This window comes from Scleropages formosus, chromosome 3 (assembly GCF_900964775.1).
Source record: "Scleropages formosus chromosome 3, fSclFor1.1, whole genome shotgun sequence".
NCBI classification, from domain to species: Eukaryota; Metazoa; Chordata; class Actinopteri; order Osteoglossiformes; family Osteoglossidae; genus Scleropages; species Scleropages formosus.
The window spans coordinates 6,276,260-6,299,225 of NC_041808.1; the positions used below are offsets into that span (position 1 = coordinate 6,276,260).

Sequence of the window (22,966 nt, forward strand, 5' to 3'; positions counted from 1 at the left end):
AGGGTATATTCCATCTCTGATGTTCAACTTTAGCCCAGTTATGTCACTGTTGAACATGTCAGTAAAGGAACCAGCTGTACAGGTTCGTCCCTATGTGGAACGCTAATTGACTCTGCTAATCTGTAAAAGGCATGCAGTGTTTCCATGGCGCTTGGCTGCTCTCTGCCACCGGGCCTATTTCCTTGTGGCATCCCCATGTCAAAGCGCCTCCCGATAAATGCCTTCCTCAACAGATGATCCATGGCCGGGTTGGCGTCAGGAAGATTTCAGTTGCCGCTAAGCACGCTGGAGTGAGACGCAGTGGCCTTTTCCACTCGTCATCTTCCCAGTGGCAAGACAGATAAATACATGTAAGAAAGACACTGCGGGGTTGTCGTGGACAGTGGAGTAAGCTGAGATCGATGAGGATGACCGATGACTTGAACTGAGGTATCGGGACTGTTAAATATGTTGTGACAAGGCCTACAGTAGAAACCCAACGAACATGACGTGGGGTCATAAAGCAGTTACATTGATTTCACTGAACACAAAACCGATGTTGAGGAAAAAACAGACCTACAGTTATATGTCAGTTTCTATGGCAAACCGAACTGGCCATTAAAACCCCGTGACAAAGAGCAACACTGAGAAAGTGGTATTTTACTGGGGTTTTCAGACAGGTGGTGTTCCAGAGCGTCGGCTTCAGCATGGCGAATGGAGAAGGCAAATAAGAAGCAGCATATTAGACGTGAGCTCCCGCCTGAAATATTTAAGCCATGTAAATTGCAAAAACTGGCTAAAGGGGAAGTAGAAGCACACGTTTGTTTTATTGCATCACTTTGTTTCACTCCATTTCATACGCTCCATATGTACATCATATATTTGTACAGCAGCTGGAATTTGGGACCATGTACAGTAGTGCCAGTAGTTTTTATCCAGAACAAGTGAGCACCGACATTCATAATCTGCTAATGTGAATTTAATTGCCTGTGTCTGAGATTTGTCTATTCAGACATCTGTTAGTTTGCGCGTTTGTCCTTTCTTCATTATCCTTATTTATGAGGCTTACAGCTGATGTTTGCATTCATCTATTCTTTTTTTCCCCTTTTTTTTCCGCTGTTTCATCGCCTTGTTTCTCCAGTTGACAGGTTTCTGTGTTCAAATGACCTTCTCAGTCACGCATTTGGTTCTTTTTTTCATGAAGTATTTTCCCTCTTTTCTGTCCTTATTATTTTGCACCGACGGCAGAACCCAAAAACAACAAAGGCTGAAATTCCATTTGAGATGGAAGGACTGATGAAATGCGGGGGGTTGGGGGGGGGTTATATATTGTTCCCCTTGCAGCTCCTTCACTGGCTGATTGTTCAGGTGCACATATGCCAGGTTTTACGGTAACAGGATAGTTTCCATAAGAAACTGATGCAGATGCACATACTGCAAGTTTTGCTGCGGGAAGATTTCAGTCTCCAGTGATCTCTGATAAAACCTTTGTTGTATCTCATTAGCAGCCTGACAGCAGAGCCGCCTCTATGATTAACATCCAGCAGTTTATTAAAGCGGTTAAGGACTCTGTATGAGCCTGCAGGGCCTCCAGTCACTGCACTATGCACTCTGATGAGGGAATGAACAGGAGGTGATGGTGGTGAATAAAATCTCAGACTGAGACGACCTCACAGAACAAGCGCTGGGTGATGTCCCTCATTACCGTGAACAGCTGCTCTGTGATGTCACTCCTCCCTGTGAACACCTGCTCTGTGATGTCACTCCTCTTTGTAAACACCTGCCCTGTGATGTCGCTCATCACTGACACTCCTGACCGGTATCCCTGAACTGTACCTTCGGCTGTGGCCGCGAGCGCTTCGGCGGTTCAACGTGACAGATGCTCCGACGTGGTTCGGCTCTCTGGCTCTCCCGCGGTCCTCGCTGGTAGAGCTCGGCTTCGTCTGCCTCTCTTTGGCTGCGGCCGGCGTCGGAGCAGTGTGGCCCCTGGGCCCCGTCCAGAGCGGGAGAAACTCGCCGTCAGCAGCTCTGAGATCACATGCGGCACGATATCACAGCAGCCCGAAATAGCCGAGCTGCAGCAAAGCGGGGCGACGTGCGCAGCCTCGCCCGTCGGCCCCCAGAAGGACACCACACGCTGGCGCTTGGCCCGGGATGTTCATCACGCTCCAAACCCAAATAATAAGGCCCGCAGACGCGGCCACAGCTCGTCAGAAATCCATCTGCCGTATCGACTGCGCGCCACAGAGGCTGAAGTGTTCGCAGCCACAGAGGTGAGTCACAGATTATCCAGATTATCCAGCTACAGCGGGATGGAAATTAATGGCAAATTAGACGGTTGTAATTGCAATCGACCCCCCGCTGAGAGATGTGTGGCCCAGCGCACGTTCGAGGACTGCGGCTTGAGATCTGCGTCGCCATGGCAGTCTGCGTGGTTAGAGTTATTAGTAAAATCTCACAGGGGAGGGGGTATCATTATTATTAATATCATAGAGGGGAGGGTATTATTAGGAGCTTATGAATCACATCACACGGCTGTGACAATGTTACACAAAGAGCTCGGGCGGCAGGCGGAGACTCGACAAAAATCAAATCAACATCCGTGAGGATTCACGGGAAACTGCAGATCTCGCTCGCTGTCGTGCACACGCGCACACACACGCACGCACACACGCGCCGAGCCGAGCCTCTCCCGTCAGATGAACCGGTTGCGTGAGACGAGCCTCTAAAACTAGCTGGAAAGGAGCCCCGTTCTCTGTGCCTTCCTTCGCTGAGTTGCTCTACCCAGCATGCATTGTACCCCCTCCCTGCCACCACTCAGGAACCTTGTCTCCTGATGGGTCCATCAACAGCACAGCACTGACATGGACAGAAGGCCCGTGCGCGTGCATGGGGCCTCCTTCTCCGTTAAACTAGGACACTTCGAAAATATGAAGTTTGAAATAAGATGCATGAATTATGCATCACGCATTCCCTTTCTTTCGCTGGAGTACCGTCTGGCCTGTTTTGGTAGCAGACACTGGTGGGTCACAGTTCAAATGATTTCAGGTAAATCTGTGGTTTCTGGGTGCTCTAAACAGGGCAACTGCAGAAATAATGTCAATAAGAGCAAGGATTGGTTTCATTGGTGGGAGGGCGGGGCCACTGGCATAGTGGGAGGAGCTAAACACAACTCGTGAATAAACATGTTATTGATCAGCGATGGAACATGGGCACGTGAGTGTGTGTCTGTGCTGTTCACACCACCCCAGTGCTGAGTCCTGTGACTCCACCCCCTTCAACCCCAGCGCTTTCTGTATATGACACTGGTTTTCTGCAGCTGCTGCCTGGTTACAATTTGCTCATTCAGGGTTTTGTTGCTCTGTGTCATTTCTGGTCTCCATCCAGGGTTAATTAGTCTGTTTTCACCTGCTGATTTGTCTCAAATCTTCTGTTTCCCAAATGCAGGCCTCTAATGGGACCTGTAGGGGCAGGGCTTTCTGGAAGGCTCTTTAGGGGATGAGCTCCAAGAGAGAAATTTTTTCAATTAATTATCTGGGCGTGTCCAAGATTTGAGCCTGAGCTGTGAAGGCTGGAGTTCTGGGCTGAGATCACTGTACATCTCCAACTGCACGACACCTGGGTCAACTTGTGAGCATCCTCCGCTTCTGCTGTTGATACACAATTACAAAGAAAATTTCTACTTGTCAACAGTTCATACAGCTGAATTTACTCAAGCAGTTCATCTGCAGAAGGACACAGCAGCTGCTCCTCAGAGTTGCACCACCTGCTGCATTCTCATGTCCCTCCTCCTGCTCCTTCATAGGCTCCTCCTCTGTGGTCTCCAGCAACAAGCTCCTCCCCCTTCATCCACTCCTGCGGCTCATGAGAAACACAACCGTCCATCTTCACCGACAAATGCACCGACTGACGCTTTCGACGAGAACAAACAGACCTGCCGCCCTTTGTCAGCCTCGTGCTGATCCATTTCTTCTCGTGCGGTTATTAGCTGACAGTTTCACACCACATCACATCGTATAGGAATAATATGCGCATGAGGCGATGGGGCAGATCGACTGGACCTGCACTGCAATTCATCATTTGTGCAATTAGGACCCGAGGTAAAAAAAAAAAGTTGAACTGTCGGATAAACGATGCAGAGGAATTAGTTTAGGGATGTTAGAGCCGGAGGCAGCGGGAAGGACAGCGCCACCTAGAGTCACGCGACTGCACAGCTGCAGCTCAGCTGCACTGAATGCAGAGCTGTGTAGTGTGTGGGTGAGGTCATATCGCAGCAACTGGGTGCAAGAAAACACACCTGGGAAGTACATGAGGGTGAAGGTGTTTGTGTGTGTGTGTGTGTGTGTGTGTGTTTGTGTGTGTTTGTGCGTGTGTCTGGACTGCAAACCCCAGCCGTCGCAGGAAACACACAGCTGAGCATCTGCATTGCAGCAGCTCACAGGGCGCCGGTCAGGGAGAAAGCAGCTGCGCGTTTAGGTGGGAGGATGCTGGGGAGGAGGATGCTAAGGAGGAAGATCATTAGTGGGATGCTGAGGGGGATGCTGGGGACGGGAATACGGAGGAGGATGCTGAGGAGGCCTCCGTTCATCGTTCCCACGGCGACGCTCCAGCACAGCGCTTCCGTTTACATGGTGACAGAGAACAGGAGGGAAAAGAGTTACACTATAATTTATTAAACAAAATCATTTATTCATTTAGCCCATTTAAAAAGTTTTTTTTCTTCTTGTTCTCATCTGACAGCAGGCATCAGAATCTCCCCAAATCGCACTGATCTGTTCCTTTAGAGCAGCTTACAGACACTCAGTTTAAATGCAGGTCTAATTAATTTAAACGGCCGGTGCTGCAGAGCCCGGCCAGGTGGAAGGCGGCGCGCTCGAACCCGGGCGTCCTCTGGCCTGCTCGAGTGAGGGACTGAGAAAGAGCCGCAGAGCAATGTGACAGCTGGAGTTTTACCCTTTTTTTCTGTCACTCCCACTGTCCGTCACTGCGGTAGCCAGTAGGGATGCGTTCCTGTCGTCCCACATGTCTCCAAGTGGCAGGCCAGCAGCCCCAGCTGTCCACCCTCGCAGGAGGAGAGACGGGGAATACGAGTCCTCGAGGTGTCGACACCAGCAGGGTCAGGGTTCGATGTGTCCTGTTAGGGACTAACAGCTTTGTGTCCTCTGCTCTCTCCCCCAGTGACGCCAACGTCACCGCCTCTGCGCTCCGAGCACTTCAAGCCGTGCAGAGACAAGGACCTGGCCTACTGCCTCAACGAGGGCGAGTGCTTCATCGTGGAGACGCTCACGGGATCCCACAAGCACTGCAGGTAGGGCTGCTGCTGGACCTCGGAGTGGCTCCTTAAAGGGGCTGCACACCGTTGACACCTGTGGATGTGGCGGCTCAGGATGTCCCCCCTCTGGAGATCAGCCCCGACGGCGGTCTCGGTCCACTCTTCCCAAACGGAGGCTGTGAGAAACCCTGCCTCTAAAGTCATGTGTTCGTCCCATCTGCCGTGCAAATGGCCTTCTCACCTGGAGGGGCTCAAACGAGGGCTACGCACTACTGCAGTCGCCGGCAGGGCATCGAACGAAACGGTGTCGCGTTTTATGAGCCGAGAAACCGAGAAGCGTAGCGTGTCGATCGGGTCGGTGACAAAGGATGTTCCATCTGAGGGTAAACAAAAGTGCATTTCACTGGATACAAAGGTACAGATACAGACGTGATTCTTCAAGTCATTTAGTCTCCTACTGCGGTTTTACATGAATTGCTTCACATAGAATTGACAGGAAATCGTAACTGACGATTTTTATGTACGCTTATGTAAGTTTATGGAGCAAATAGGAGATCAAGGGAGAAGAGGGTCCGAAAGAGATGTATTTTGAGACTCTTGATTTTTTTAAAGGGGTTCAGCAGCTCTGAGGGGCAGAGGGAGGCCATTCTACTGCACCGGAGCCAAAACCAGATTTAGGGATTTTTGACCCCTACTGAGTGATGCCACCAAGCAGCCAGAGGTGGGAAAGTGTTGCAGTCTGGTTGAGTGTGGCAAGCAATCGAGTCCCGTCGGTATTAGAGAGCAGATCCGCTGATGGTCTTGTAGGCAGCTGTAGGGGCTTGACGGCTGGAAGATCAGGCATGAGGGAGTTGCAGTAGTCCAGGTGGGATGTCACCGTGGTGCGGACCAGGTACTGCGCAGAGTGCTTGGAGGTATGAATGGATGCGGCAGATATTATACACGAGGTATCTGCACTGGAGGGGGTTGCACTAGTCCAGGCGGGATTACGAGACCAGCCTTTTCGCATGTGCTCCACTGAGATGTTCTAGTTCATGTTACGGCAATAAGTGTCGGATCTCTGGGGCTGCGAGGGGAAGCTGGAGGCCGCTGCTGAGTCACAGGTTCTCCGTGTCTGTCGTTTCCTGCTTCCAACGTTTCAAGCCCACGGGCGCAGGCCTGACTCAGCCGTCCTTTCTGAAACCCATCTTGACATCTGAGGGACGCGTTCAGAAAGCCAGGGGATGCCGCAGTGTTTTCAGCCTCGAACAATGCCCAGGAAACAGATCCCGCCCTCGGTCTGCCTCCTCCGGCACCCGCTGCATTCGTTCCGCCGTGCTCCTTCTCGCTTGCGTTCGTCATGCGAGCCGAGGCGGCGCCAACTCGCTTCTTCCTGCCGTGTTACCATGGCAACAGAGCCGTGCCGCACCGTGCGGCGGTAAAGTGAGGCGACAGGGCCGTCAGTCAGCCGAAAGCGGGGCCCCGCAGAGCACAGAGCCTCTCGGGCCCTCGCCTCCTACCTCGAGCTCGCTAATTAATTCCAGTCTGTGGCGGGTCGCAGCTTGTCGAATGGTTGTGGGTTCTGCGCTTGGACTCGACGCGACGAGCTAACAAAGAGCAACTCCATCTCCGTTTTTGATGAGCGCTCATATTTTACTGTTTTTGCAAACATCATTTCAGCTCTGTATGCAGGTACACACGCCACAGGGGAGCTAGTCTGCAGAGAGATGCGAAGGCAGGCGGCCATCTCGGTACGCGTCTCCGTAGCGTGTAGCCATGTTGCTTGGTGGCAGGGCTGGTATGTAGCCGTGTGGATGCGCACACAGAGTTCTGTAGTGACCCGAATCAAATCTCACACGCACACGGTGATCCGAGGCTGCGATCAGCAATGTGAGCGTCTGTCCCGCTGTTCCCACGGTAACTCGGAGCTGGGCTGGATGCAACTGCTGTTAAATGATACCCACCATGACAACACGTCATATTAATGGAGACGACATCCTCCTCCGGCCGGCGTCTCTGCAGCGTGGAGAGGCGGACGGTGATTAAACTGTCACCGCAGCAGCAGATTTAGACTCCGCTCTAACTCGCGCAACGTTCAGCGCCCACTAGCTGTGAGGGAATGGAACCGTGCCGCCGGTAGCCCGTAAAATGGAACGGATTGGGGATTTGAGGTGAAAATCCTCATTTGTACCCAAGGTGGGCCACCGGTTTGTATGAAAGCATCTGCACCATAATGACCGTTGTGATATAAAACAGGTGGAGAGGAGCTGATCTTTTCACATGTTCAGTCTTTACTTCATGCAACCGTCATCTACCAGGCATGAACGTCTCAGGGCCTCCAGCTAGATTCCATGTTGACTTGTTCCCGGATGTGGAGCTCTTATATTGCTGTTATTTATTTGCCCATCTGTCACTTTTCTCCACAGTAACCTACAATGTGAGTTTTGTACACTAAGCTACCTAAACTGATTTATTATATAACAGGGTAATTTGTACTGTGTCAGTTCAGGGCAAGTACCTTGATCAAGGGCACTGCAGGAAGTGTGGGATTCAAAGTCAGACCCTTCAACGCATAAGGCAGTAGGTTGCAAGAAATGCTACTGGGCTGCTGACGCGGGAGGACAGCTCCTCTGCGGCTCAGGAGGTGGCAGGTTCAAACAGCTGGCCCTCCTTTAGCAACTTTGGCCGCACGTTATCAAGGTGCGCAGGAGGTCCGGTGAGTCATGGTCACGCACACCATCTGCAGATGGAAAGAGCACAACTCCTTAACCGTGACGGCGTCTGGCTCCACGGCGTTAAATAAACATCTATGGGGAGCTTTATGAGAGATTTGTAGGCAAACTGTGCTTTTATTATAAACCACGCCAGCTGGATGTTTCAGAGAGGCTGTTATATGCTAATTTAGCCCTTTATTCTCTGTTCCAGCTCCTCTACCAGCCCACAGTTTGCGGCGCAGGTTAACCACGCTTGTACAACGATTTCGGGTTTGCTTTGCTCCAGGAGAATCGACTCCCCAACACCTGTACGGGACCTGACTGGGATATGAACCGTGGCTGTGGCAGTTACACCGATTTGTGTTTCTGGGGGGCGTGCAGTGCATTGTGGGATTGGTCATACTCACTGTTTCCAGCACAGAAGAGCTCCAGGCGAAAACAGCAGACAGGCTGCGAGGAGCGATCAGGCAGCAGCAGGTGGCCGAGGCCTTCTCTCTCTCGCACCTTCTCTCGCTCTCTCTCATCGGTCACCTGTGACATACAGTCATGGGAGAAGACTACCCGTCAACGGCGCCCCCCACCGGGCAACACAGACCCCCTGGGGAGTCCCTGTGCCGAGAAGCGGTGGGACGGCGAAAGAGAGGGAGAGACGCAGGAAGTGAAGATAAAATAAGGCCTGTTATTTACGGTCTATTAGTGGTTTTTACTGCTCTCAATGTTCCTGTTTACGTCTTACATTATTATCTTTCACCATTTAGTCGCGGTTTATTGTGTAAACGTTAATGCAGGCCGCTCCATGTCGTCCGCCTTGTTTCCTGTTACTTCAGCCTTTGCAATATTGTCATGAAGTGCTACTTAAGAGGCGGATGGACTGAAAATGGAACTGAATTGAGAGAGAGAGAGAGAGAGAGAGAGAGAGAGAGAGAGGGAGGTGGACGGGGGCGGTGGTTTCGGTTTTTTTCACAGGACAAAACATAGTTTGTCTTGAATAAGGAACATGTCGATAAGAGGGCCTTCAGGTTGCTCAGTGGATGAGTGTAACATTAACGGACACCAGGTGTGGCCAACAGGAGCACCGCTAAGCATCAGTTCGTCAGCATGAGACGCTCAACAGTGGCATCAGGACCCTGAATTACGCATATATTACATTTATTCATCTAGCTGATGCTTTTCTCCAAAGCGACTTACACATTTAATCTACTTACATTTATTTACTCATTATTTATAGAGGTGAGCAATTTTAGGGTAAGTAAAGGTACTACAGAGGGAGGCGCAGTGGTGCAGTTGGTTGGACTGGGTCCTGCTCTCTCGTGGGTCTGGTGTTCAAGTCCCCCTTGGGGTGCCTTGCGATGGACTGGCGTCCTGTCCTGGGTGTGTCCCCTCCCCCTCCAGCCTCTCGCCCTGTGTTGCTGGTTAGGCTCTGGCTCCTTGCAACCCCCTATGGGACAAGCGGTTTCAGATGATGTGTGTGTGTAAAGGTACTACAGCCAGAGCTGTGATTCAAACCTGGGTCGAAAGGCAGCAGCTCTAACCACTATGCTACCAGCTGTATATTTCATTACTGCCTGCATTTTTATTCATCTTCTGTTGAATGCAAGAAGCCATAGATTTGCTGGGTCTGTCTTGGAAAGGCCGCTCTTACCGATGAAAGAATTTACACCATTAGGAAGGAGGACACCTTGAACCTTGAGGTGGCAAATTGTTTTCCTCTGGAAAAGTCACGGGTTTAAACCACAGGGGACCAGACACAACCTTTTACACTCCTTATTGTATAGCCTTGAACAGGGGAGTCGAATGACCTCTCACCTGGTTATTCAGTGGCGAAGGCGCCCCCAATGCTTAATAAATGGTTAATCTCAGCGGTTAATAAATCTTACAGGAGGTGTTAGTTGGATACGGCTCATGTGACAGCTAGCTGAGCCGGACGGCGCTTTTCCTCTCCTCCAAGGCTCAATTGATTTGTTCCGACTCCATTATTTTTTTCTAATTAATACCATTTAAACAAGATAATTGCTCAATTGCATTAGCATGCTTGGCTTGATGGATTGCAGAGGCCTTCTAATTAACATGAACAGGGGAGCTAATTTCAGGTAGAAGTCAGTCATGTCCATGCTGGAGGGGGTAAAATGTAGGAATAGGTCTCTCACACACACACGACTGAAATGTGCGATAACCCATACGGGCAGGAAAACACACAGTTGAGTACTCTGCTCTGCGTAAAGGCGATTACACAACACATGTAGTTAATAGTGAAATGGTGCAGAGCAGCTGGAGTGTGCTGTGTGTGTTCTCCAACGGCCTGACATTTCTGGAGCGTGTTCTCTACATGTTAATGGTCACTCAGCAGTGACTCCTGCTATTAAGCCAATAGCAGAGAGACACAGAGAAAGCACACACGCTAACGCCATTTCTTTCACAGGTTAGAGAGAGAGAGAGTGAGAGAGAGAAAGAGAGGGAGAAACAGAGCCTTCTGTAAATTCTGAGCTCCAGTCGAGGCATCTCTTTCAAGTCAGCAGGTTTGATATGCTAATGACATGCAGATGTATGCAAATGAGTCAACCTAATCCGTACATTCTGCCAGTGGTGATGGAGAAGAAGGCCTTTCCTTCAGATAAATCAGCAGCACTGTGTGTGTGTGTGTGTGTGTGTTAGTGAGCCAGGTGGGACCACAGCAGAGAGCCAGGGGCACAGGAAGTGGCTGCATTCCCCTCAGGGGCGCTCTCGTTGTCACCACAACGCTGCCCAAAGGACTCGTACCTCCGTGCCGTTGCATTTCTCTGTCAGTGTGTGTTGAACGCCGGCTGCAGGCATCCATGTATCTCTCCGCTCGGATTGGGGACACATCTCTCCTGTCTTGTCCATCACCCCAAAAAAAAAAAAATCGGCGTTCCTCGCTAGACGCGTGAGCTGCGTCCCAGAGTCTTCAGGACTCGGCGCTAAGCTCGCTGCTAACGCTTCCAGCTACGCTAGCTAGCACCAACACCTTTCAGAGTGACCCACGTCAATGGCGTTCACCGCTAACCCTTCGATCTAACCACCACCATCTTTCACTGCAATCTGAGAACCTTCCTTTATCCCAGAAAATAAACTGGCAGTGCCGTGTTTCGGTGCGACCTGCGACCCTCGCGTCCGCGGCTAGCCCTCGACGCTCGCGCTCGGTGTCGCGCGTTAGCGGCCCGCGCGAGGCGCTGCTCCTCTGCTCCGAAGACGCCCCGTCCTGGTCCGCCGCTCCCGCAGCTGCGAGGACCTGCTTCCACACTTCATGCAAAACATCTCAGTCAAAATACACAAGATAAATGCCTTTGACAAAAGCCAATTTCTCATCCTCACGCAGAATAAAGGCGCACGATGGGCCTCTGAAGCCCATTACTCACTTTATCTTCGTTTAAATGGAATAATTTGCTGTTTCTCCAGGGCCAAACAGGACGGCTCGCGACTGTCGCCGTTTCCTTTGTGCGCCGTGATGAAAGGGAAGGACAAATGAGCGCGCGCATTAAACCTCTGCTATTTCAGCTCGGGCTTCACGACCGCTAATTGGCGTTTTTGCTGTTCTATTCTTTTTTCGTTAGCTCGGCTGGAAACAAAATGAAACGGAAGCGGCTGCGTTCCTCGGAAGCGCACGTTACGACCGATTGATGCAATCTGCGGCAAGCTGGCTGCCAGCGCGGCCCTGGACAAGGTGCGCGTGCCCAGCGCCGTTGACGCCGCCGAACGGGTGGCACGGCGTGTCGGTGGGCTAATTTGTGCGCGCCTCACCCATTTATGATCCATGCAGATGTTTACATCCCTTAAATAGTAAAATGCAGGGAGTAGCTGACAGCACAGTGCTTTGCACTCTTGCCCTTGGATACCAAGGTTGTTGGCTTGAATCTCACCTACTCCTGTAGTACCCTTGAGCAAGGTACCTACCCTAAAATTGTTCCAGTGAAATTACCCAGCTGTATAAATGGATTATGGGTAAATGATCTCATGGCAAGTTCTGTAGTTGCAGGTAGCCTGACACTGAGTCGCTCTTGGAAAAAAAAAAGCATCAGTTGAATGAGTAAATGTAACACGTTAGGGGGCAGCAGGTGGCGTAGTAGTTAGAGCTGCTCACTTTGGACTCAGAGGGTGTAGGTTTGAATCCCACCTCCTGTTGTAGCACCATTGACTAAGGTACTTATTCCGAACTAATACAGTAATAAATTACCATGTGTCAAGACAAATGTCAATATCAGGAAATCATGCAATCAGATGTTCGTTTGAGCAAGTTAACTTGACAAAAATGTGTATTCCAGTCATCTCATGACTAGTCACAGGACAACGATGATGATTCTTGATGTAATCTGAGATACGTATGTCTCCTCTACCACAGGCAATAGCGCAGCTGTTAGTCCTCAGAAATTCTATTGTTTCGAAACCCGGTCTGATAGAAACGTTTCCAGAAGACCCGTGGAAAACCCATTTCTCTTTTTGCAATAAAAGGAACGAGGCTGACGGCCCATATTTAAGACGTAGTGCAGTCGGCATCTCAAAGATGGAAGGTGACAGTCGGGGATTTACAGTGGGGAGAATCAAGGTCGTTATCCCACGCTGATGGAGCCTCAAGAGAAGTGCACCAGGATATTAGCGTTTCCTAATATCGCACTCTCAATATGCAGAAACTCTGATATTACGACAACAAAAGGAACATTGTTATGCTTATCTCTCTCTTAGTGTGATGCTGATCTCTCTTGGCTCAACGCCAGCCATTCCCTTGGCATGATGGTCATCTCTTTCTTAGCGCCATCGTAATTTTTCCCTTAGCGTGATGCTTATCTCGTCATTTGTGCGATCGCCGCTTTTCCCTTAGCGTCGCGCCATCGTTTCTTTCGAACAAAGCACGTCTCTTACTTAGCGTGACGGTCACTCCCTGAGTAATGAGGGAATCCAAACCGCGGAGTCTCTCTACTGCATCGGGGAGCGGAGCAGTAGGGGGTGGTAAAACAAAAGGCACTTAATAGTAAAACAGTGTACTTTGGTGCAAACAGATAGTTAGCGAATAATGCCACGCGGGTTCATAAAAGTGACACAAAATAAAATTATTTCTATCAATATAAAGATGCCTTTGGGATTTGAAAACAAGGAGCAATAGGGCCTTTTATCCCACTCATCTCGTATTAGGAAAGGAAAATAAGATGCCTTTAGTCACCCGAGAAGTCTTAGCCACTTGTTACTTATTTTTCTCAAAGGACTTGTTGGATGATCAAGAGAATATTAATTTATCAGACAGATGTTTTGCTTTTGTTCGGCTGCATGTCGTGTTGAGGGAACAGGGACACGGTGTATTCGTGGGACAGGTTTTCGTCTTTAATTTGAACACACTAGTGTTTGAGCTCCGAAGGAACGTGCGCAATGCGTGACCGTGTAAACCGCAGCAACGCGCCGGGCGCAGGCGAAGGCGGCCCAGCTCTCAACACCTGTACGCCGCATTTAGGAGAGAAGCGAGTCGAAAGGCCGGTTTTACTCGCCCGAAAAGTGGGCCACGGTCCTAATTTAAACAGGTTTGCCAATTAAAAAAATACAAACAAAAATAAATAAATAAATACCCGTGAGATTTACGACGCGCCGTTAAGAGAGAGGATCTTATTTACGCGAATTCTCTCGGCCGTTGATGTAGGGCCTCCTGGACGCCGGCGTCTCGGCTCTTCCGGGTGCTGTAGGAACCGCGGCGGCTTTATTTGAGAAACAAAGTTGCTTTATAACCCCTCATTAGTGCTCGCAGCTCCTGTTATGGTGCTGTAAGCAGCCGATCGATACTCGGTGGGAGATGCTGGAGATGGAGCGCCATGTGATCCGGCCTGTAAATCTGCTCGGGGCTCTGAACCGAAACAGGCGCGCAGATTTACTGGACGTGTCAGCAGCCGTTGCGCTCCGACGGAGCCCCTAGCAACACGCCCCGCCCACTTTGCTACAGCCGTTCGAACGGGATCCGGATTTTCAGGATGACCGACGGGCGGGAATCCTCATTCTGTGTGTGTGTGTGTCTGTTTTATGAGCGCTTCGATCTGTCTGTCCGTCTGTTTGTCTACGCTGCCCTCACGCACACTCGCACGTGCACAAATACACTCACAGATACATGTACAGGATTTGCTGCATTTACCTGCTTTTACTGCAGCTGCTTGGGTGGTTTAATAATCAGACTCGTCTGCGTGTCATTCAGTCACACATTTACTGTCAATCTGTTCACTTGGCCGATGGCTTCGCTCCCTCTTAGCTCATCTAGTCCCTCATCGCTAGTTGCCAAATACCGATCGCTAATTTGTAGTTGCTAATCACTGAGAGTCTCTGATCACTAATCATTAGTGACTTAATCACTTGTCAGTAATCACTGATCACTTCTTAGTAATCACTAGTCACAGATCGCTAGTTAAGCAAATTGTGTTGATTTTCATCCTGGTTTGAGAGAAACATTACAGCTACAATTCAATAACTAGTCCATAATGACCCATTAGTTGTCACTAATTACCTGTTACTAGTTACTCATCATTGGTAAAGTCGCTGATCATCAGCCGCCAATCGCTAATCACTGACCACCGGTCATTAGTCGCTGATGTTTGCGTTGCTCCTTTAGCTTGTGGGTCTCATAACCAACCCGTCATTCAGCTCGTGACCCGGTTAGCTCGGATCTGTTTGCTCAGTTTTTGTTAGGTCTTTGGTCTGTTAACACGGTACTCTGTCAGGTTTTACCGTGTTCTGCAGAGTCCCGATGCGAAAGCCTATGAGGCCTGACTTTAATAGAGACCACAGATGGCTCTGTTACTTACAGGCTCAGTATCCATAGACTCTCGGCAGTTAATATTATATTTCTTGATTATATCAGCAGGGATTAGACCTCGAGATGTTCTTCAAAGTGCGTAACTGGAAATATGTACATTTGTGCATATTCAGTCCCGCTATCTGTCCTCCAAGATGAGGCACCAAAATGCGGAGGATTATATCGTTAGAGTGTCAAAATTACCCACAATGCACTGCAACGATTATACACATGTAGATGTTTAATCTTTTCATTTCCCTGCACAGCTGAATTTTCTCTGCAACGCAGTGATAAAGACGAAGAGTGAGTTAAACGTTTGACAGAATAAATGACAAAGTGAATTTATCAAAATTCTCCAGAATAACACAGAAACAATAATCTGGTCCCCATTCATTAATCCCCCATCAACAAGTGTAAAAACACAGAAGAGATGGAGTCCACGAAAGAGTGCGTTTGTCCTTCTTTTTCTTATTTTTACTGTAGTTCATCTTTTGGGTTATTGCTGTGATTTGTCACTCATAAATGACTATGTGTGGTTTCATTGCTCCATTTGTTTGATGTATATCTGCACTCGATACATAAACGTTTCATCGTCATGACAATGAAGCGTCTTAATGGAACCAAACTGCTGAGCAGACGCAGAGAGAGGAAGTCGGACGAGTGAAGGAGGGAGGGAGACGGAAGGGGGCGGGAGGACAGACGGAGGGGTGTCGGGATTAGGAAGCTGCACCACCTCTGGCTCGGGGTCCTGGGAATTAGAGGTGATTATCCCCTGTAATTGAATCGTTTGCATCCTGTGGTCCTGGTGGGAGGGGCTACAGCTGTGTCCCCCCTGTTCGTCCTCTGCGCAGATTCAGGGCCCCGCCCATTGCCTCCTACCCCTCGTAGCACGCTTTTATCCTCTCGCCGCACAGCTGCTGACACGCCGTGACGCTGACAGACGTGTGAATCGTGTGCCAGTGACATGTGACATATGAACCCCCACGGGAAGCTCCGAATGGAGATGCTGTCAATAACCTCTCGCATCACGACCTTTCCATAAACAGAAGATTAACAGTGTCAACATTTTAATCACGCCTCCCCCCCCCGAGAAATTAATTTATTATACAAATACCATGTCAACATCATTACAGCACTATTAAAACACCTTATGTTTGTGTTTGAGAACATGTAATCAGACACTTACAATATTTAATTATAATTTAAAAGAAACGTCCCCATGCTGGAATTCTACTGAATCTGTTATTCTATAAAATTTACATTTTTGCTTAAATATATTTATTATATAGGTGCTTTTCTCCATGTAAAAAGGTAGCGGCAAAAATCCATATTCGGGGCAAGTGTCGATATATCTTAAAAAATGATGAGAAAAGGCACAGGCCAGGTAAGGGGGATGGACACCCACAATACAACTGCAGACAATCACTGAGCTCATGACAGTACATAATTCCACTATACACCGCTAACAGTTTTTTACATTAAACAAGGAACAATACAATCATTAAATGACCAAGACAGCAGGGGCTCATATTTTATTATATACTTGGCAGCCAGATGCAGTGTGAAAGACTCCATTTCCCATAAGTCATCTTTGGTTCCCTGGTGCCATTTCCTGGCCAGGTAGGTAGGTACACCTGTGGTTTGCAAACAGAGTTAACGTTTACAAAGTTAATATAGTTTATGCTGACAGTCCCATCTCATGTGTCCATTCACGAATCGATGGTCCAGGGCTGAAAGCAGATGTAACCTCTTTGGGGAGGGGCTTATCTGAGTGGCTCGCATTGATTTCGTCGGGGTGCGTGGCCTCCGTGTGAGATGGACGACCAGGGTTTTGACTGACAGCCTGTGTAGGTCCACGATGTTGAAGCTGTACATGAGAGGACACGTTATTGGATCATGGTCCTCCCTCTGAGGATGTTCTTTAAGGGTGGACGGGAGAACCAGCACATGCGCACGCTGAAGGGTGTATGGCCTGCGGAGAACCCATAGGCGCTGCAGCATGGACAACCGGGAAAGGCTGCAGAGCGGCCGCCCTGTGGAGACAGCATGTGGACGTCCCGCAGCAGGCTTGTCTTGCCGGACAACCCAAAGTGTGTGAAGAGCCTGCAGCAAACGTGGCAGACGGCTCCCGCGGGGCTTTCATTCCTGCCGTAGGGTGTGAGTGCGCCCGGCTGCCTCTCTGAGGTCCGGCGGGAGGGTCACGTGACTGCAGCAGCACCACTGCGAGACGGGAGCTGTCAGTCCTCAAAGAGCGACTTCGGCATCCTGCTTAAATATTCATTGGCTTCTCGACATCCCAGCAAGGCTCTGTCTGATATGAAAATGGCTGAATAATGCAGCCTAGTCTGTCTGGCGTCGGTGTGTGGGGGAGCCTCACCTTGTGCTATGAGTTTGCCACGTGGGTATGGTGACATGGTGGGTGGGGGGTACCACTGGCTTCATTAGCACTCTGACCTCAATCCCTCCAGTGTTTACCTCCGTCGGTGCTGCACGCGGAAACACTTAACATGTTTACAATGCAAGACTCCATTGTCTGACCTTCGGTTTCCAAGATTCGGCTTTCTTCGACGCAGCCGATCCGGGTACTACGAAGAGAATAGCAATGATGTAAACGAGCGGATGAGAAAGACGGACAAGAAGGACGGACTGACCACAGCACAGCAGCTCCAGTGAACCGGGATGACAATGACGTCAGTAACGCTGGGACTAGACTGCAGAATGACAGCTACCCCAACCTGGACCTTCACCCTAACCCTAATTGGGAAATCATTCGATGCCTCTACTGCGTTTTCCCTTTCATTTCTGATTTGATGGGAAAACTGGTTGCGTAGTGGTTAGAGCCACTGCCTTTAGACCCCAGAGGTCACAGGTTCACGTCCCAGCTTTAGTGCCCTTGAACAAGGTACTTACTCCAAAATTGCTCCAGTAAAATTACCCAGCTGTATAAATGGGTAAATAACCGTAAGTCGCTTTGGAGAAAAGGATCAGATAAATGTATATTTGTTTAACCTCCACCTGTTTCCGCATCATCCGACCACCTATAGGCCCCTTTCAGGTTGAATAATTGAGACTGTGCTTCACCTCCCTTGTAGCGGGTAACGGAATCCATGGCAACCCAATCTTGGTTAATGCCCCCACGTGTGAGAAGAGCTAAGTGTCCGGCGCCCGAGCGGAGGTCGTCCTTCGCTTGAGTTCCGGCGGACTAAATCGCCAGATTAGCGGTGACCTGCCTTCTTAACCAAGGCAAATCCATTTCCATCGAGCTAAACCCTGCTTCTCGGAGCAGCGCTCAATGGATCCCCGTAGATGTTTACATCGATTCACTCATTAGCAAAGGCGCTAATAGCAGACTCCTCCTTGGGCCCATCGGTCCACGTTCTCCCTGATCTCTCGCTGAACTTCCCAGAATTCCTCGAACGGCGTGCCGAGGGATTTCAGCGACGGGGGCCCTCGCTCCGCTGCTGCTCTGTCTTCTCCCTTCCTTCTGCTTTCTGCTATTCTTAGCGTTTCTGGCTACAGCCGTCGCATTATTATTAGCGCTTTCCTCGGCTCTGACAGATTTAAAAGGCACATATCGGAGTGTCAGAAATCCCCCGCCCCGCCACGAATTCCACCTCAACAGGCTGCTGTGGCGTGACGGCGGATTTGCATTGCCGAAGCACTCGAACAAAAACCCAACGTTTCACACGTCTCGCCCGGCTTCTCCTGCTATTTATCTGTCTGTCTCTCTCCGTAATCCACACAGGCGTGGAGCACTTTAACGAGGAGTAACCGACTCGTCTCCGCCACCTCCTGCACGTCGCCGAGTAACTCTCGTTCTCGCGGTATCCCGAGATCCGTTCGGCGCACGCCGGCATGTACCGCATGTGCAGTGCACAGATTCTCAATTCGTGAACATTCTCGTGTATTTAAGCTGAGACGCATCGGCGACTTCGTACGTAAGGGAGCGTAAATGTGTAACGGAGCGTGCGCCTCCGAGGTTTTTGACCCGCGGTCCGTAGGTGGGCTTCAAGGGGTTTATGAAGCATGGGATTGCTTTGAAAAATAACACCAGATGGATAAATAACTCAATAAAAGATGGAAATAAAACAGAAATATTACCGTGCTGCCTGTGGCATAATTCTATGCAGAATATAAGGTAATAAATCACCGCAGTATTTTCTCAGAGTATATTTATAGACATTTTTCTACGTTAACTCTAGCTGATGCTTTTCTTCAAAATGACTTACCGATTTAAACAGCAGGATGATTACTGTGTTAGTTTAGGGTAAGTGCTTTGATCAAGGATACTACAGCAGGAGGTGGAATTCAAAGCCGGCTCTATGGAGTCCGCATGCAGCAGCTCTAACCGCCATGCTTCCTCCTTAGGTTCCGTCACTTCCATAAATGCCCTGAGGCTGAGAAAAGGTTAAGAGTCTGCGCTGTAAACAAACTGATGACAATGGGCTGCCGTAGAGGGGTCACACGCCTTCTTTCTCTCACATGCGTTTTCATCAGTGCGGCGCCACCTCTCTGTTACAAAGATCAAGTGCCGTCATGATCATCGTGATGTTTTGCAGAGGGAAAAGCAGAAAGGTCGCGTAAAACATACCTCTCGCGCAAACAAAGCGCTCGGTGTCGCTTCGCGCTGCAGCCGGAACGAAACGACACACAACGGAGAACGCGACCGGTAACCGCGACGATTCTGTCGCCACAGTAGATGGGCCCCGATGTTCACCGTGTGCTACGCTGCCCGACTGCTCCGTGACGGGTTGTTAATGAGCCGAACGATCAAGTCGGGCACCTTCACCATGGCAACCAGGTATGCAGGTGCCCCTCGCACCTCATACCTGTGCCGGAATAACCCCAGTCCCCTCCAGCCACATACACACCCACAGGGCTGAGTGGAGTTAGTGGCTGCTTTCCACTAACACACATACACTCGAAGCAAGGTTAAGATGGAGATCCTCTCCACTCTCACAAAGACACACACAGACACAAACTGACTGTTTCAGATGGAGATTAGCTTCACTAAGACATTGAAGGTGAGGTCCTCTGTAGGATGGTGTCCCTTTGGACTTTCCTGTCTCCTGCCTTCAGTCTCCAGGTCAAGAGGTCCAGCCTGGTGGCTGATGAACTGCAGTCATCCGGTGCCTGGTGGTCCGCAAAGGTCTTCCTGAGCCACGAGCTCCAAACCAGCTGAGCTGTGCTCCCCTCTGTCTGACGTCCTCATTCTCACTGGTGTGAGGTGTTTCAGAACAGATGTCACACAAGGATGAGGTCTGAGCTTTCAGGTGTTTTCCTGGGTTTGCGGAGTTGACCATGTAGTCCACTTTAGGGCCACAGGGCTTCTGACACGGTCCTCTTTCCATTGAATGAGTTGAGCGAGCATTGCGTGTTTCTTCACACATTGTTTTGGCCATGTGCAGCTTTGCAGTATGAAATGTTTATGACATTTAACCCTGCTGGCTTGTTTGGAGGAAGGCGTCTTCTTCTGTCCCACCTTGGTGTGCCATGTTCTTCAGCACTCGTTTGTCAGGTTCTTCGGGCTTGGCCTTCCACTTCTTCAGCCTTGGTCTGCTATGTTCTTCAGCCTATTGTCTGCTGGCGTTCAAGGCTACTGCTTGTTTATTGGTTTCTGGTGGAAGAACACCTGGGGATTGAGTGAGAGGTAATGAGCGCTGACAACAGAAGATGACTGTTCTTCTCCCCAACGGTTGTTTGTAAACTCAGCCTCCCTGGGTCCTCAGACTCCCAAAAGCCTCAGTACAGCAAGAAGCCTGAGCTCCTTAACAACTGTTGTAGTGCCCATCAGCCCAATACCCCAATTTTCATTTTACCCCCACCTTGCTAAAACCCAGCCCTCCAGGGTACCTTTAACTTCTCATACCCCAGCCTCCCAGCAACAGATAATGCTGCTTCCTGAGATACAACCAAACCTTTATGGTAATCATATGATCTGACCAGGGATGGTGGCGTTATGAATGTACCTGAGATACAATCTGACCCTTGAAAATCCTTGTAGCCCCTAATAATTTGCATAAAATCTCAGGTATTACGTGAGTATGATTGTTCGCAGGCTTTGAGGGTATGATATGACCTCGAAATATCATTTGTATGCTGCTGCTGGAGATCTCCAGTGTGGCAGAGTGGTGCTGATGCTCAGAGAGAGTTTAATATTCACTTTGCGGAGTGTATTGATAGCAGGTGTGGGAAAGGGGTAAATCTGAGAGGCCGGTAAATCAGGGGTGCTCTTGGACCAAACATGCAGAAACGGGTGTGTTGAACGTGTTTTGCTGACCACCGCACAGTAAGGTGCGAGAGCCCAAGATGTGCTCGGACCTCCACATCCGAGCGAATCGCAAACCAGATTAATCACAAATCACATACCGCAACCCAAGGTAATTACAGCTCACTGCTTTGCAGTTTTACTTAATTACAAACCCGTTCAATTAGAGCGCCTCTAATTAGAGCCTAGTTGCATTAGAGCGACTTCATTACCAGCCAGTCAGGCTGTTCCTCCTGTCAGAGCCGCGCGCCGCCCTGAATACATCCACAAGCAAAGTGTCTCCAGCACCGGAGGCATTCACGTGGGTGGCACCTCTGCTGACGGGCATCGTGCCATCCTCAGAATGTCCGGCACACCCAGGCCGGCGCGTCAGGATCGCTCAGTGCTAATGAGCCATGGCAACAAGCTCATCATGGGCTCCGGCCTGCGGAGTGACGGATGGCGACAGGACGCGGCGGCTGTGCGGCTCTCCGGAGCGTTGTTAAAGATGTTCCCCATTACTGCGTCTGTAGAGAAGGATCCATCATTAGCGACGTCAAGCACAGACGTCATCGTGGAAATAAGCACGCGAATGACAGTGTCCTCGCTCAGCGACACGTTGGGGGAAATGCGGCGGAAATGCACCGGCCACCATTGGCAACGATGCGCTTTTTGCAGGGTAGGATACCTTAGACCACGGCAGGATACAGCCCGCCACCAGTCGAATGTCTTCATGCTCCCCGCATTTCACCGTGACCGAATTAAACATTTGCTTTTATTTGCCCAGCCAGCATGGTTGCAGAGCCTCAGGTTTCTGAAAATATTAAATATTTGAAAGCATTTCTTCTCACATCTCCCTCATTCTGACCTACAGTAAGGTCTATTTCCATCGATCTAGTGGATATTGCCAGCTAGATGTTCTGATATTAGATGCTCTCCACACAGACCTTCTGGAGCACTTTAAAGAAAAAAAAAAGTGAGGTGAAACCTAATAAGTTGAATAATAATAATAAAATTGAAACACAATAACAATGATCGTATGAATAATATTATATCAAGCTTTGTTTTTTATCCATGTTCTTGATAAAAACCATTGTCTTATTGAAGGTGCTCCGTCCTCCACGTGTTGCACGTAGTGTTGCACTGATGTTCTGCACATACGAGGAACCAGAAAAGGCGGCCCTGTGTCTTAGTGGAGGACTAGGGGACTCGGTTCCAGTGATGGGTCAGAGACACAAAGGCAATGGCGATCTGTCACCATTCAGCAGGCAGGGTGGTGGAGAGAAGTGCTTCAACGCAGTCCAGCTATTGGTCAGTGACACGTTAACATGGTCAGTAGACCTCACACATCTTGCCTTGCTCTGAGAAAAACTCCAGCTACCCAGAGATTGACCAGAGGAGAAGCTGGTGACAGAGTGGTTAGAGCTGTTGAAGGTCACAGGTTTGAATTCAACCTCCTGCTCTAGTACCCTTGATCAAGGTTCTTTATCTAAATTGTTCAAATAAAAATCACGGTGTAAATGGGTAAATCATTGTAAACAGCTTAATGCTCTCAGTTGCTGGGGGAACAGATTGTCCTCCTGGTCCACAGTCTAACATTCCGTAGACTGATCCTCTGTGATTCTACAAATCTCTCCAAGTCATGTGACATTTCCCAGATGTGCTTTCTTCGATCCATGCCCGTATCTACAGGTGGTTGAACACGCTAGGTCTGCTGTTAGAGATGAGATCAAGCAGAAGAGATGGGTTAAGGAGGGGTGTCAAACACAAGCTCGCTGCGGGTCGTACTCTTAAAAGGTGCCAAGCTTATCGAGACACATATGCTCTTCATCTGCCCAAGATGAGGATGAACTTCAATCGGGGCATGTGACCTCGGCAACCCCAGATAATTCCTTGTGTGATGAAGCCCTGATTGTTCAGCTGCTCCGGTAGAAGTGAAGAATGAGAAATTTTCATTACAGAGATAAGAGACTGTTGATGAGGTGGTGAGGTCCTGAGAG

The 22,966-nt window shown here is 49.6% G+C and overlaps 1 protein-coding gene across 1 annotated transcript in view; it reads left to right on the forward strand.

Annotated features, from left to right (window-relative positions):
• The window catches only part of nrg3b (neuregulin 3b), a 90,695-nt gene that overhangs the window by 46,975 nt on the left and 20,754 nt on the right, over positions 1-22,966 (forward strand). The window contains exon 2 of the mRNA XM_018762571.2: positions 5,158-5,287. Within this exon, the coding sequence (XP_018618087.2) occupies positions 5,158-5,287 (130 nt within the window). The remainder of the gene's footprint in view (positions 1-5,157; positions 5,288-22,966) is intronic.